This window comes from Hippocampus comes, unplaced genomic scaffold (genome assembly GCF_001891065.2).
Source record: "Hippocampus comes isolate QL1 unplaced genomic scaffold, H_comes_QL1_v1.1 scaffold122, whole genome shotgun sequence".
Lineage (NCBI taxonomy): Eukaryota > Metazoa > Chordata > Actinopteri > Syngnathiformes > Syngnathidae > Hippocampus > Hippocampus comes.
The window spans coordinates 743,625-756,374 of record NW_017842059.1 but is presented as its reverse complement, the minus strand read 5'-3'; the positions used below and the strand labels follow the sequence as shown (position 1 = coordinate 756,374).

Genomic DNA, 12,750 nt, shown 5'->3' with positions numbered 1-12,750 from the left:
TACAGCCCCATCATAAACGGCATAGCCCCTGTACAGCACCCCTTGCTCCACCACCAGCAAATTATTTATGTAACTGTAAAAACATTAAAAACTTCATAACTAGCCATTCTGTTCAAAATGTGTTCATGTTCCTGTGTTTGTACTGCAGTTGTACCCCATGAGTGTTGTTTGTGAGGGCAGGGCTGGGGCTTGGTGAACACTCACCAAGCCCCAGCCCTGCCCTCACAAACAACAGTTCAGTTACATGCGGTTAGCGTTAGCACACGTTCAAATGTATTTGCAAAGTATGTTCAAACATATTGATAAAATGTAGGCTAAATGCTAAAAACATAGCATGTCGCCCTATGCCACGAGGTATTGACTTGCCCACGCATACTTGTAAACTTGAAGCCCTAATTTGAAACCATGACTCTTGTTTGAAACCTTAACCCAGGCTTGAAACACCAATTCTAAAACTATCTTGAAACACAAAACCTTGTAAGTGAGTTTTAGAACCCTAATTCAAAACCCAGCCATGTCTTGAATCCCTACTTTGAAACACTACTTGGCTTGGAACCATAACATACTTGAATTCCTAATTTATCTTATAAACCTAAACATGGATAGAACCATGACTTTAAACCCTAACCTTGTGTTGGAACCCTAATATAATCTTGAAATTCTATTTTGAAACCCTATTTTTGAAACTCTGACCAAGGTTTGAGACCCTAATATGAAACCTTAGCCCAGAGGTGTTAAACTCATGGCCCGGGGGCCAGATCCCGCCCGCCACATCATTTCATGTGGCCTGCGAAACCAAATTATGTGTGTTAACTTGCATGATCCTTGCTAAAATCTGTACTGAAATGTCAAATTGTCATGTGTAATAAATAATGTTGAGATTTTGCAATACTTTTGTTACTATCTTTACACTCACTTGAATAATAATTGGATAGACTATTGACTTGACTGATTTCAAAACTAGAAATCCATTAATTTGTTGTGTACTAACAATAATGCGACGAGGCGATTAAACATTTTTGTGGTTTTGCTGTCATAACGGTCCTCTGAGGGAAGAAATAAAACTCCAAAGTGGCCCATGACAAAAATAAGTTTGTCACCCCTGCCCTAACGTAACCCAGATTTGCAACCCTAGTTCTGGCATGAAACCCTGATCCTGAAAATGTCATGTGACATTATGATGATGATGATTTATTAATGTAATTGCTTCAAAAATGAATAAGAAAGTGAGGGAGTAGAAAAAAAGAACCAGACTTAAGGGGCCAGAATGAGTACAAGTTCCCCAGCTGAGGCCTCTCTTGGTTGGGCAACGATGATCACAGGCCTGGGCACTTTGTCTGGAGGTCTTCTCCCCTTTTGAATGTCAATAGCTGAATATCCATTATTAGTCATGCTAGGGTGATTAACGATGTCACCCATTAGTGATTAGATCGCATCTCCTTACAGATGTTTGCATGTATTCACACCTCTAATTGAGGTTCATTAGAAGCCCAATGAGGCTCCATCACTCTGTAGCTGTAGCTGTCTTCTCCTCCTCCTCTGCCAGAAGGCCATTCACAAGTCTGGGATCAGATCTGACCGGACCCCCCTCCAGGTTTGCCCCCCCAACAAACCCGTTATACCCCCGTCCCGGTGAATGGCGGTGGGCCGAGAAAGGTGAACATTAACCACTGTGCCGTAAATCATGACAAAGCATCAGCATGACGACATCAATCTGTCAGACATTCACTTCCAAACGTGTGAGCAGTCTGACACCTCACATCACAAAAGAAGACATTTTTGTAGTTGTTGTATGGTACAGAATCAATCAAATGTGAGGTGAATACAAATAACAATACACTATAAGCACGAGAACTAAGCAAGCCTGTGATGCAGTGCATAACAACATACAAAAGCAATACCGATAACAAACTGACCCGTTTATCCTAAACTTTAATCCTGGCTTGAAGCCATATTTCAAACCCCAACCTTGACCTCAAAATGTAACCCTTGTTTGAAACCTGAAACCCCACTTTGAAATCCTAACCACATCCGATTCTTGAAATTTTTCATTCACAGCCTAACCCAGCCTTCAAACCCCAATGTGAAACCCTAACCTCAACTCAAAAACCTGATAACCCAGCTCAAGCCTGAAACCTTAACCTTAGTTGGAAATCTTAGTTTAAAACCCTAACAGAGACTTGAACACGTAATTTGATACAACAACCCAGGTTCAAAACCTTAATTTGAAGTCCAGTCTCATGCTTGAAAGATTTCTTTGACAGCTTAACCCAGGCTGGAAACATAACTAGAAACCCAAACCTTGCCTTTAAACCTCAATTTGAAAGCCAATCCCAAAACAAGCCAAAATCTTAATTTGAAATCATAACCCGGGTTTGAACCTCTCATTTAATACCCCAACTCAGGCTAGGAGTCCTCATTTAAAATCGGAACTCAGGAGCATTTGTTTGATACCCTAAGACGTGAAACAACAACTCTCGTTTGAAACCAAACTCTGACTTAAAACCCCAATTTCAAACAATAAGACTGGTTTCACACCTTCATTTAAAATCCTACCCTTGATTTGAAACCCGAACGCTGGGTGGAAATGCTGGTTTGAAAGCCTAACGTTTGTAGCCGAATTAAAAAAAACAAAAAGCAATGCAAGCAAACAGTTTGAAGCATGTAAATGCAAATGTAGAGTACATAAAAGTGAAATACAACTAAGCTGTACAAAGCAAATGCACTGGACTGGTTTAAAGAAAAAAAAAACATAAAGCTACATATCATATAAATTGTGCAGTTTGAAAACTTGATTCGGTGATTCTCATGTACTACGACAGTGAGCCCACATAACACACTTTTGAGAAACACTGTGCTAGATATATATATATATAGTCAACTTCAAAACTTTGCAGTTGACCTCATGGCGACACTGAGGGAGGCGCATGCAACGAGACAGAAAGTGGTGGATGCGTGCTGAACGCGGCGGCGTGTTTAGCAGTGTCACAAGAAAGGATGCTACATCAACTCCAGCTGGGCCCCAAAGGCCCTGACGGAGGAGGCGGCCCAGCGGGGGTCAGGGGTCGGGAGGCTAATTGCTCACCGCTGCGACCCCGAAACTCATCTTTGACGGGCTAACACTTACACACGACACGGAGCTCTTCCATCATCACGCCCCCTCTTTTCTTATTGTTGTTGTGCTGCTTCATGATGACGCGTGCACAGTCATGGAGATGAGGGCAGTCGCCACGGTAACACTTCGTGGCACCACCTACAGTGATGTTGACGATCATTTTCAGGATCTCTCTCTCTCTCTCTCTCTCTCTCTTGGTTCACATCTGATGGTATGTAACGCGAGTTATTGTTACGAAATGAATTGTTGTCAATCGTTGCCATGGGTTGCCATCAATCAGCACAGAGACTGAAGACAGATTTGAGATACCGGTTAGCATTCAGGCTGCATTAGCTGTGATGTTGAGAGCTTTTCCAACACACGCAAACAGATGCGTGCAGGCCCCCTTTGTAGCGGGCAGAAGAAAAAGGTAACAAAAAAAAGGGGCCTGCTCAGATCTTTGCTGGCTTCCCGGGTGTGAAAATCAAAGGTCTCATTGAAAAGCAAATTGAGCGACATCAGGGGATTACAAGACTGCGCTCAGCAGGATACCGGGCTGCAGGTCCACACGGGGATACGAGAACACACTGCGGGGAGATATTTAGGTTGGGGAGTGGGAGGGGGATGACGACGACACTGCAGCACTGACAACTACAGCCACAATTGAGGGTTTTATGTCGAGTCATCCAACTTTGCTGCCATGTCTCATATACATATGAGGATGAAAGCCACAAGTCATAATTTAGTACCCATATGATCGAGTCACCCTTCCGACGAGTTATCTCAGTTGACCTCAGGAAATGTCTTCTTTTCGACTGACGTGCCACACATTTGACCTTGTTTAGTAGTGGTGCAATTTTTTTTTTCATCCAGCCTCTGAATGCAGTTGGACTGAACATGAAATTTGGTCGTCAATGAGTAGACCTCCCCCATCCCCTCCAAAAACGTCTCTTGAAGTCATGCTTGAAAAGTCACAATTTTGGTTGTTTCTTTGGTTGGCCGCGAAGGAAACAAAATGCAAAAAAAAAAAAAAGTAAAAAAACTATTTTTAAAAATGATTAAAAACCAAAAATTTAAAAAAGAATGTGAACTGATTTAAAGCGCCTATAACAACAAAAGTAAAACCTAAATAAAATGAGATTAAACAAAAAAAAATGAAAACAAAAAATACACGACAAAATAAAACATCAAAAAAAGCAAAGTAATCACGAAACAAAAAAAAAATAGAATCTGAGGAGTAAAAAGGTAAACTAAAATAAAATCAGAAATAACTACGCGGTAATACAAATTCAAATTTAAAAAGTTAGCATTGTCAAGCAAAATAACAACAAGCAGCGTTTCACATTCACTTTGAAAAACCTTTACTCAAAATATCAACATTTCCTCAGCACGTATAAATAATGATTTAAGATTGATTTCCATTTTATACAAAAATAATACATGAAGAAGAGAATAAATCGCGCGCGCACACATGCACACGCACACACATACACAGGCACACACAATGTGGGTATGAATGAGCGCCCCCTGGATTGGATGGCAGTAAGCACATGCACCTCATAACAGTCAAAGAGTCAAAGCGCTACCAACATCATGACCTAATGTTTCCATGGGAATGTCTAATACTGTTGGGTGTCGGGACCCCCCCCCCCTCCCTCTGCCCTCCACGCATTGGATTCCATTGAGCTCACAACATGAAAGGAGTGGTCGCTTCTCAAACACGGAGGGGGTCCAAGTTTATCATCAACAATATTCATATCAAAAGATGGATGATGAGGAGAAAATTTCTGTCTACTTTGGCCTTTTTAGATAGATAGATAGATAGATAGATAGATAGATAGATAGATAGATAGATAGATAGATAGATAGATAGATAGATAGATAGATAGATAGATAGATAGATAGATAGATAGATAGATAGAGATGTACATATAGATATATATACACACACATGCACACACACACGCACACACACACACACACACACACCGGTATATATTTTTCTCATCTTCCTGCGCTGAATCTTTGCATAGTCCTCTGAAGATTGTCAATAAAACAAGCAAAAAATATATATATATAGAAAAAAAAAATCACAGTATATACATACACATGTGAGTGCCAAACAGGAAGACTTTGTGGTGGCGTTAATACGCCAGATCAACAAGCATCAGGATTGTCGCGCAGTCCGAAGGCGTGATTTGTTTTCCTCGTATGATCACTTTGCGTTCAAAAGTGGGCTTGACAAAGTAAATGGACCTTTTCAAATGTTTGTAAACAGCAGGCGCCAGGTTACATATGGGTGGCAGAAAGTGAGTGACTACCGCTGACCTGAACTAAAATGTCTTGTGATTGGGGTTGTGTTGCCCGATGTAACTTTATTTTGAGTGAATGTCAAAAACGCTTCAAAGGGAGAAGATGGAAGAGCTATGAGAAAAGAAGTTGGAAGTGAGCATATGCATTGGGGCTTCGTGATGGCATAGCAATTTTAGAGTGCCTCATCGTTGCGGTGTCGAACAGCCGGGCGACAACCCAGTGGGTTATGGTTAAGCAGATATATTTTCGCAGCGCAAATGTGGAAGGATGTGTCGGCATCACAAAGTAGACAGTCGACAGTTGTGGTTTCAGGACGTTCAAATTAGGTGCGGAGAGAACGGCTCGATTTTTCATGATTTTGAATCCTCATTTTATATACTTTGGAAATTTTTAATGAATCAAACTCTTCTTGTTCGTGTGTCAAATTTACAAGACATACTTGAATTTTCACTTTGGAGGGACCTTATAATCATGCTGGTTACGGGTCCTCCATTCGGAAATTAGGACTGACTGAAGACCAGTCATCAAATACTGAGCACCGATATGTAATGGTTTTGTCCAAAATAACCTATGTTTTATTTATAATCGTAGTCTATTTTTCTTTTATATCGCTAAATGGCCATGATCATAATCTGAGACAAAAATCTTTCGACTGACACGTCACACATTCGAGAAGAAGTCCCAAATCATCATTTGAGCCATTTGCTCTCTTCTTTCAAATTCATGTTCCTCTGCCTTGGTCAAATGACATGACAGAATTTGTTGACAAGTTGAAAGTTCCGTTTTCTGCCACCCAGAAGTACGCGCGACGTCACTGTGAAAAGGTTTACACTGCTCGAACCAATCATACGTCCTGCTCAATCATGCGACGACACACATAAGCCCCGATCCTCGCCTGGCAGGTACTCCGGTCCGTTCAGCCATGGCTGCCGTGTGGTCGTCCCCCCTCTTGGCAGCTTCCCCCCCCCACCCGATTCGTCATCCGTCGCCACAGTGACGGGCAAGCGGGAAAGGTGGAAAAAAAAAAAAAAAAAAAAAGAGGAAAAAATGCACTGGGGTTGCCGGGCAGCGAGGAAGTCAGGTGCACACGCTCTCACCACGCTTGAAGAGGACACTGTGGAAGAAAAACAGCAGACTTGAGGGAAATAGTAGGGCAAAGGTTTACAAACTGAGGCTCGAGGGTACAAAAGCGGTCCCACTTTTTTTCATGGAAACAAACATGGAGCAAAGACTGGTTGGGACCTGGATTCAAACTATGCTTCAGAACTGTGAGATGGACGTGCTAACCATTCATCCAGCATGCTGCCGTCTTTTAAACAGAATAAAGTGAATCCCACTTCAGTACCTCACAACTATATGACTCGACCCCTATAAAAGCATTTTTTTCCCTTTGTACTTGTGTATAATGTGGTCCATTGGTTTTCTGGTATGCTTTATTATCAGAGTGAATAATGGTTTATGACTGAATTAAGAATTAAAGACTCAAAACATCTGCGATGGGCTGGCAACCAGTTCAGGGTGATGTCTGGGACAGGCTGCAGCATTTTCTAATCCACTTATCCTCACGAGGGTCGTGAGCATGCTGGAGCCTATCCCACCTGTCTTCGGGCTGCAGGTGGGCTACACCCTGAACTGGTTTCGAGACAATCGCAGGGCACACTTAGACGAACAACCATCTGCGCTCACAATCACGCCGAGGAAAATTTCGATTATTAACCTACAGTGCATGTGTTTGGAATGTAGGAGGAAACCGGAATACCCGGAGAAAACCTGGGAGAACATGCAAACTCCACACAGGAAGGCCAGAGCGGGAATCGAACCCTGCATGTCTGCAATGTGAGCTGGAGCTGCTAACCAGTCAATAGACGTGCTAACCAGTCAACCACAGTGCCCCCCACCACCCTCCAAATAAAGTTTAATGCTTTTAAATTCATGCTTATATGATCTAGGTCGTAGCCTGGTGATCCAGTGGGTAGCGTGTCTACCTCACAGTGCAGAGGTCGTGGGTTCGATCCAAGCTCCGGCCTTCCTGTTTGGAGTTTGCATGTTCTCCCCGGGCCTACATCGGTTTTCTCCGGGTATTCCAGTTTCCTTCCACATTCCAAAAACATGGATGGCAGGTTGATTGAACACTCGAAATTGTCCCTAGGTGTGATTGTGAGCGCAAATGGTTGTTCGTCTATGCGATTGGTTGGCAACCAGTTCAGGGTGTCCCCCGCCTACTGCGCGAAGACGGCTGGGATAGGCTCCAGCACCCCCCACGACCCTTGTGAGGATAAAGCGGTTCATAAAATGGATGGATGGATGGCTGGTCAAGGTCTTAAAGCGTTTTAAAAATAATGTTTCCCCAAATCTTGTTCATGTGCTGTATGCTCTTTTAGTAATTTTGGTAAGATCGTTTTTATTTCTTTGCTTTACTTTTAAATCTCTCTCTCTCTCTCTCTCTCTCTCTCTCTCTCTCTCTCTCTCTCTCTCTCTCTCTCTATGTATATATCGATGCGTTTAGAGAGAGAGAGAGTATGTATATTTTTTTAACACAAGCATCTGTACTCCTACTTGATTACACGGTGTGAGTACTTTTGTCACACACCTGACCAAATAGATGGGGCCTGTTTGGGATTGTTTGTGGAATTTATTTGGACCTGGCTGGCGGCGCAAACAGCTGATAACAAGGTGAGCCGCAGGGCGGAGTGGTCAGCGTCAGGGGGCAATAATGGAGGCCTTGTGGGTAAACAGGGAGTGTTGTTAAAAAAAAAAAGTGTCATGAGAAGAAGGTGAGCCCGGCCCGGCCAAGAGATCCATGATAATGAAATACCTGGGAGGGCCCACCAACCAATTGTTGAAATAAATGCCAGCCCGTATAAAGAAGCACTTGACTGCACTTCAATATTTCTATGACAAGTAAATCCCTGTTCAGTCTATAAATGGATACTACACTCGATCATTATTTTAATTTCCAGCCATAGAAAAAAAATACTACATCTCGCTTATTATTTGAATATGAGTGGAATGGTTACACTTTTATTACTTTAGTTTGAAAGAATATTTTGACAATTTCATTCATCACATTCCATTGTTTGATTTCAAAACATAAAGACTTAAAAGCATGAAAAGTAATGAGTCTTCATTTCTTGATAATTATTTGGTGAAGACACTTCCAACTTTTAGATTTTATTACGCGCTTTCATCATTTAAAACCTATGTATTTAGATTTAGATTTCAATTTTATTCTTATTGTTATGATTATTACATAGCAATTTACAGGAATGAAAGTAAGAGGAAATTATTTCCTCTGTTTTTCTTTTATAATTTTTCATTAATAAGCATTGGCTTCAAGTTCAATGTTGAAAATCAACCTTGCAAGGTTCCACATTTCTTATTGAGTGAAAATCCAAACGAATGTCTATTTTATACAATTTAAATGATAATGGTCGGATTAGGAGCATCTAGTGGAGAATCTTTTCCACGGTAAACATTGGACTCACTGGTCTAAATCTTCTATCCTTTGCCCTCCCTCCCCATCTGTCACGCGGCATGGCCGCATAAGCGCTCAGCCTAGCTCAGCGTGGGAAATTGAGCGTGTGAATGCACCGACGACATTTCAGGCCACAGGCCGAAAGAGGAAGCGGCGCGCACTTCAACCTGTCAATTTGGCATCGGACTCATTTTTGTCTTTTCATTTTAAAAGAGAGTCTGGATTACTCTCATTCTTACAACGGAATCGTGTTTGCAGTGGATTTAAAAAGTCGACACACCCCTGTTCAACCGAAGGGTTTTGTGATATAAAAAAAAAAGTGTGACCAATATGACGCCATTAACATGGCCCATAACCTCTGAAACCGAATTGGGAAAAAAAAGTGCTTTTTGAGAAGGGAAGTAGAAGAAAACATGAATAATGTGTTTGCACATGTGTGCACACCCTCATAACTCGGGGGTGGCTGTGTTCTGAATTCCCCAGTCACATTCAAACTCATTACGTGGGAGAGAGCACACACCTGCCACCCATTTAAAGTACCTCAGCTTAAACCCGAATAAAGTTGAGCTGGTCCGTCTGGCTTTTCCTGACGTTATTTTTGCAAGTAGAAATTAATGCTGTGTTAACACTGACTGCTAATGTCCCACTCCAGGCTGGAAAAAAAACAAAAAGCTGGCATTTGAACAGGGATATGTGAAGTCCTTTTCTATCCACTGCAAAGACAGACGAACAAAGATACATGATATCATGTTGCCCGACCGAGTGTTGCTGAGCAGACCGGGATCCTTATTAATGCATTGCGCTGTTAATAAAAGCCAATAATACGCTTTGCCGTCTGTTATTGCCTCTTTTACACAATATGACGGAAAGTTCAGAGTGCAATTTTAGAATGAAAAAACTCCACAAACTCTAAACCACCATGAGTCTTCAGTAAAATCGAAAGTGATATTAAATGTTCATTTATCCACTTGGTTAGACGTTCACATTTCACATCAGTTTTGTATGTTGACAATGCGTTTCGAATGTTTGTTTCAACAAGTTTAGATGTGTAAGCCGTCGATAATGCTAACCCTCCCCCATTTGTTCCTTTCTATCTACTGTAGCATGACACCAAGCTTGAGACGTTGGATTAAGAGCCTCATTTCCTCCCGCCATCAATCAACGTACGTTCAGCTCCAAGGAACGAGACGCAGATTGGACAGGAAATGGAAAGACGGAGGAGTATGTTTGTGTGTGTGTGTGTGTGTGTGTGTGTGTGTGTGTGTGTGTGTGCGTGTGTGTGTGGCTTGACTGGACTAATAGAACAAAGTATTTACCCAGGAGAGACCCCCGAGTTGCACCATCTTGTTTACCGGAGCATCCTAATGTGTGACAGGAAGTCAACAAGTCAACACGCCATCATAGGAAAATACTTTAGGTGTGTTTATGAGTCTGTCTGTGGGTGAGCGCGCACTAAGATGCGTGAGAAATTAAGGAAAATGTTGAGCCAGAAAAACAAAACAAAACAAAACTACGTTTAAAAAAAAGAAATTCAAAGAATTAAAAAAAAAATCTGTCAATGTATCCACTATATTTGAATTTGTGTTAGTCGCTGAGAAAATAAGGGCAATGTAAATTAATAAATGCATGAAAATAAGAGGACATGGGCAAAAGAATCCTAAAAAAAATTTAAAAAAAAACATTTAACCATCCATTGAAAGACAAACAAATATATTTTAGATATTTTATAAACATAATAGATTGGACATAAACTAGTGTCTCCAAAAAAACATAATATGCCGATGACATGGATAAAATTTCAAACACGAAATAAGACACATTGAAATGAAATAAATATAATCGTTTTTGCATGTCTAATTTTTAACTGCATTTGTTATTTGAAAAACGTTTACATTTATTTTTTTAAGGGCGGAACAGTGGTTGACTGGTGAGCACGTCCACCTCACAGTGCAGAGGCGCAGTGTTCGATTCCGGCTCCGGCCTTCCTGTGTGGAGTTTGCTTGTTCTCCCTGTGCTTGCGTGGGTGTTTCTCCAGGTACTCCGGTTTCCTCCCACATTCCAAAAACATGCATGGGAGGTTGATTGAACACTCCAAATTGTCCCAATCACACGATTGTGAGCGCGGATGGTTGTTCGTCTATGCGATTGACTGGCAACCAGTTCAGGGTGTCCCCTGCCTACTGCCCGAAGACAGCTGGGATAGGCTGCAGCACCGACCCTTGTGAGGATAAAGTGGGTTTGGAAAATGGATGGATGGATGTATTTTTTTAAATCTCCTTTCTAAACGTATTTTCCATAAAAACAAATACGATTATTATTATTTTTTTTGAAAGAAAACCATTGAAAAAAAATATTGAATGTCCATCCATTTTCTAATCCGCTTACCCTCACGAGGGTTGCAGGCGTGCTGGAATCTATTTGAGCTGTCTGTGGGCAGCACCCTGAAGTGGTCGCCAGCCAATCGCAGGGCACACAAAGACAAACATTCACACACACCATCACACCTGGGATTAAGTTTTTAGAACGTGTGTGTGGGGGGTGGGGGGGGGGGACTAGAGTACCCGGAGAAAACCCACGCAGGCACGGGGAGAACATGCAAACTCCACACAGGAAGGTCGAAGCCCGGAATCAAATCTTACACCTCTGCACTGCGAGACAAACGTGCGGACCATTTTTTATGTTGTTTTTTTCCTAACAGTTATTTTCTTGATACAGTCATGTATTTAAAAAAAACTTTATTTAAACAAAAAACATTGTATATTTATTTGTGTTTCTTTCAATAATTGATGAGAGAGAGATTTTTTTTAATGCTTTTTTTAAATGTTTTGAAGGAAGTATGGTTTTTTTGTATTATGTTTGAAGAAAAGTAATCCACTTATTATTTATTGAACCTCTTTTTAATATAGCATTTTTACATGTAGGTAACCTCTTCAAAATATGCACGGAGGAGAAGTCTTGTAAAAAAAATCTAATTGCATCTATCATCTAAATCTATTTTATGTGTAATAATGTCTTCAAAACATATCAAAATAACTTTGACATGATGAAAAATCTTATTATAAAACATTCAAAAAAAGAAAAAAATACATTCTTTCAATTTGGTATCGCAAAAAAATAGAAATAGAAATATATACAGATCTGGAAAAAGTGACCATTGCAAGATTATTGATTTTGCTCTTTGTAGGAACTTTTTGTGTTTTAGACAAATGAGCATGTTTGGTTTATTCAATAAAAAATTGACAACCATCACAAATTCCTCACATATACATTGTTAATTAAAAAAAAGAAAAATATGGCGAAAAAAGATTCACTGTATTTGTTGTTTTTAATCTCCTAATGTTTTCCAGAGCTGTATTTCTAAGAAAAAAAGTCAAATAGTTCTTCCTTGGCCCACGTCCCAGCCCTGTGCAAAGATTTCCCATAAAAGTGTGAGCTGTGTTTTTTTTTTTTTGCATAAACCATTGGCGTGTTAGGATGTTAATTATTGTGCTTGTATTTTTTGTAGGGATTTTTTGAGGGGGTTAATATTGTTATGATGTGAAATAAAGCAAAGTAATAGCTTCGTACCCGTGAATAGCGACATGATCATGAGGTGGGCGCTGTGAGAGGAAGTGTAGAGTGTGCACACGTGACATTTTTTGGTGTCGACACTGACCGTCTTGCTGGGCGTCATGGAGCCGAGTGTACCGATGGTGTTGGCGTCCGTCACCACCATGGCCGACGGGAAGCGAGACGGGTGAGAATATTGCGGCGGCTCCTGCTTGTGAGGGTACACTGCAGGGAGATGCGAAAAAAAAAAAGCTTCCATTTAGAATGAATGGGAGCAAAAGTAGAATGTACCGTATACAGCATATGTATGTGTGTGTGT

General features: G+C 41.0%; 1 protein-coding gene across 3 annotated transcripts in view; it reads right to left on the bottom strand.

Annotated features, from left to right (window-relative positions):
• Positions 1-5,931: 5,931 nt before the first annotated feature.
• The window catches only part of hnf1ba (HNF1 homeobox Ba), a 25,632-nt gene continuing 18,813 nt past the window's right edge, over positions 5,932-12,750 (bottom strand). For 2 of the 3 annotated variants that reach the window (XM_019861475.1, XM_019861477.1), the window contains exons 8-10: positions 12,538-12,656; positions 10,199-10,243; positions 5,932-6,521 (exon numbers count right to left, since the gene is read on the bottom strand). In XM_019861475.1, coding sequence (XP_019717034.1) covers positions 6,501-6,521; positions 10,199-10,243; positions 12,538-12,656 — 185 coding nt within the window. In that variant the 3' untranslated portion in view covers positions 5,932-6,500. The remainder of the gene's footprint in view (positions 6,522-10,198; positions 10,244-12,537; positions 12,657-12,750) is intronic. The other variant, XM_019861476.1, reaches the window with a different exon arrangement.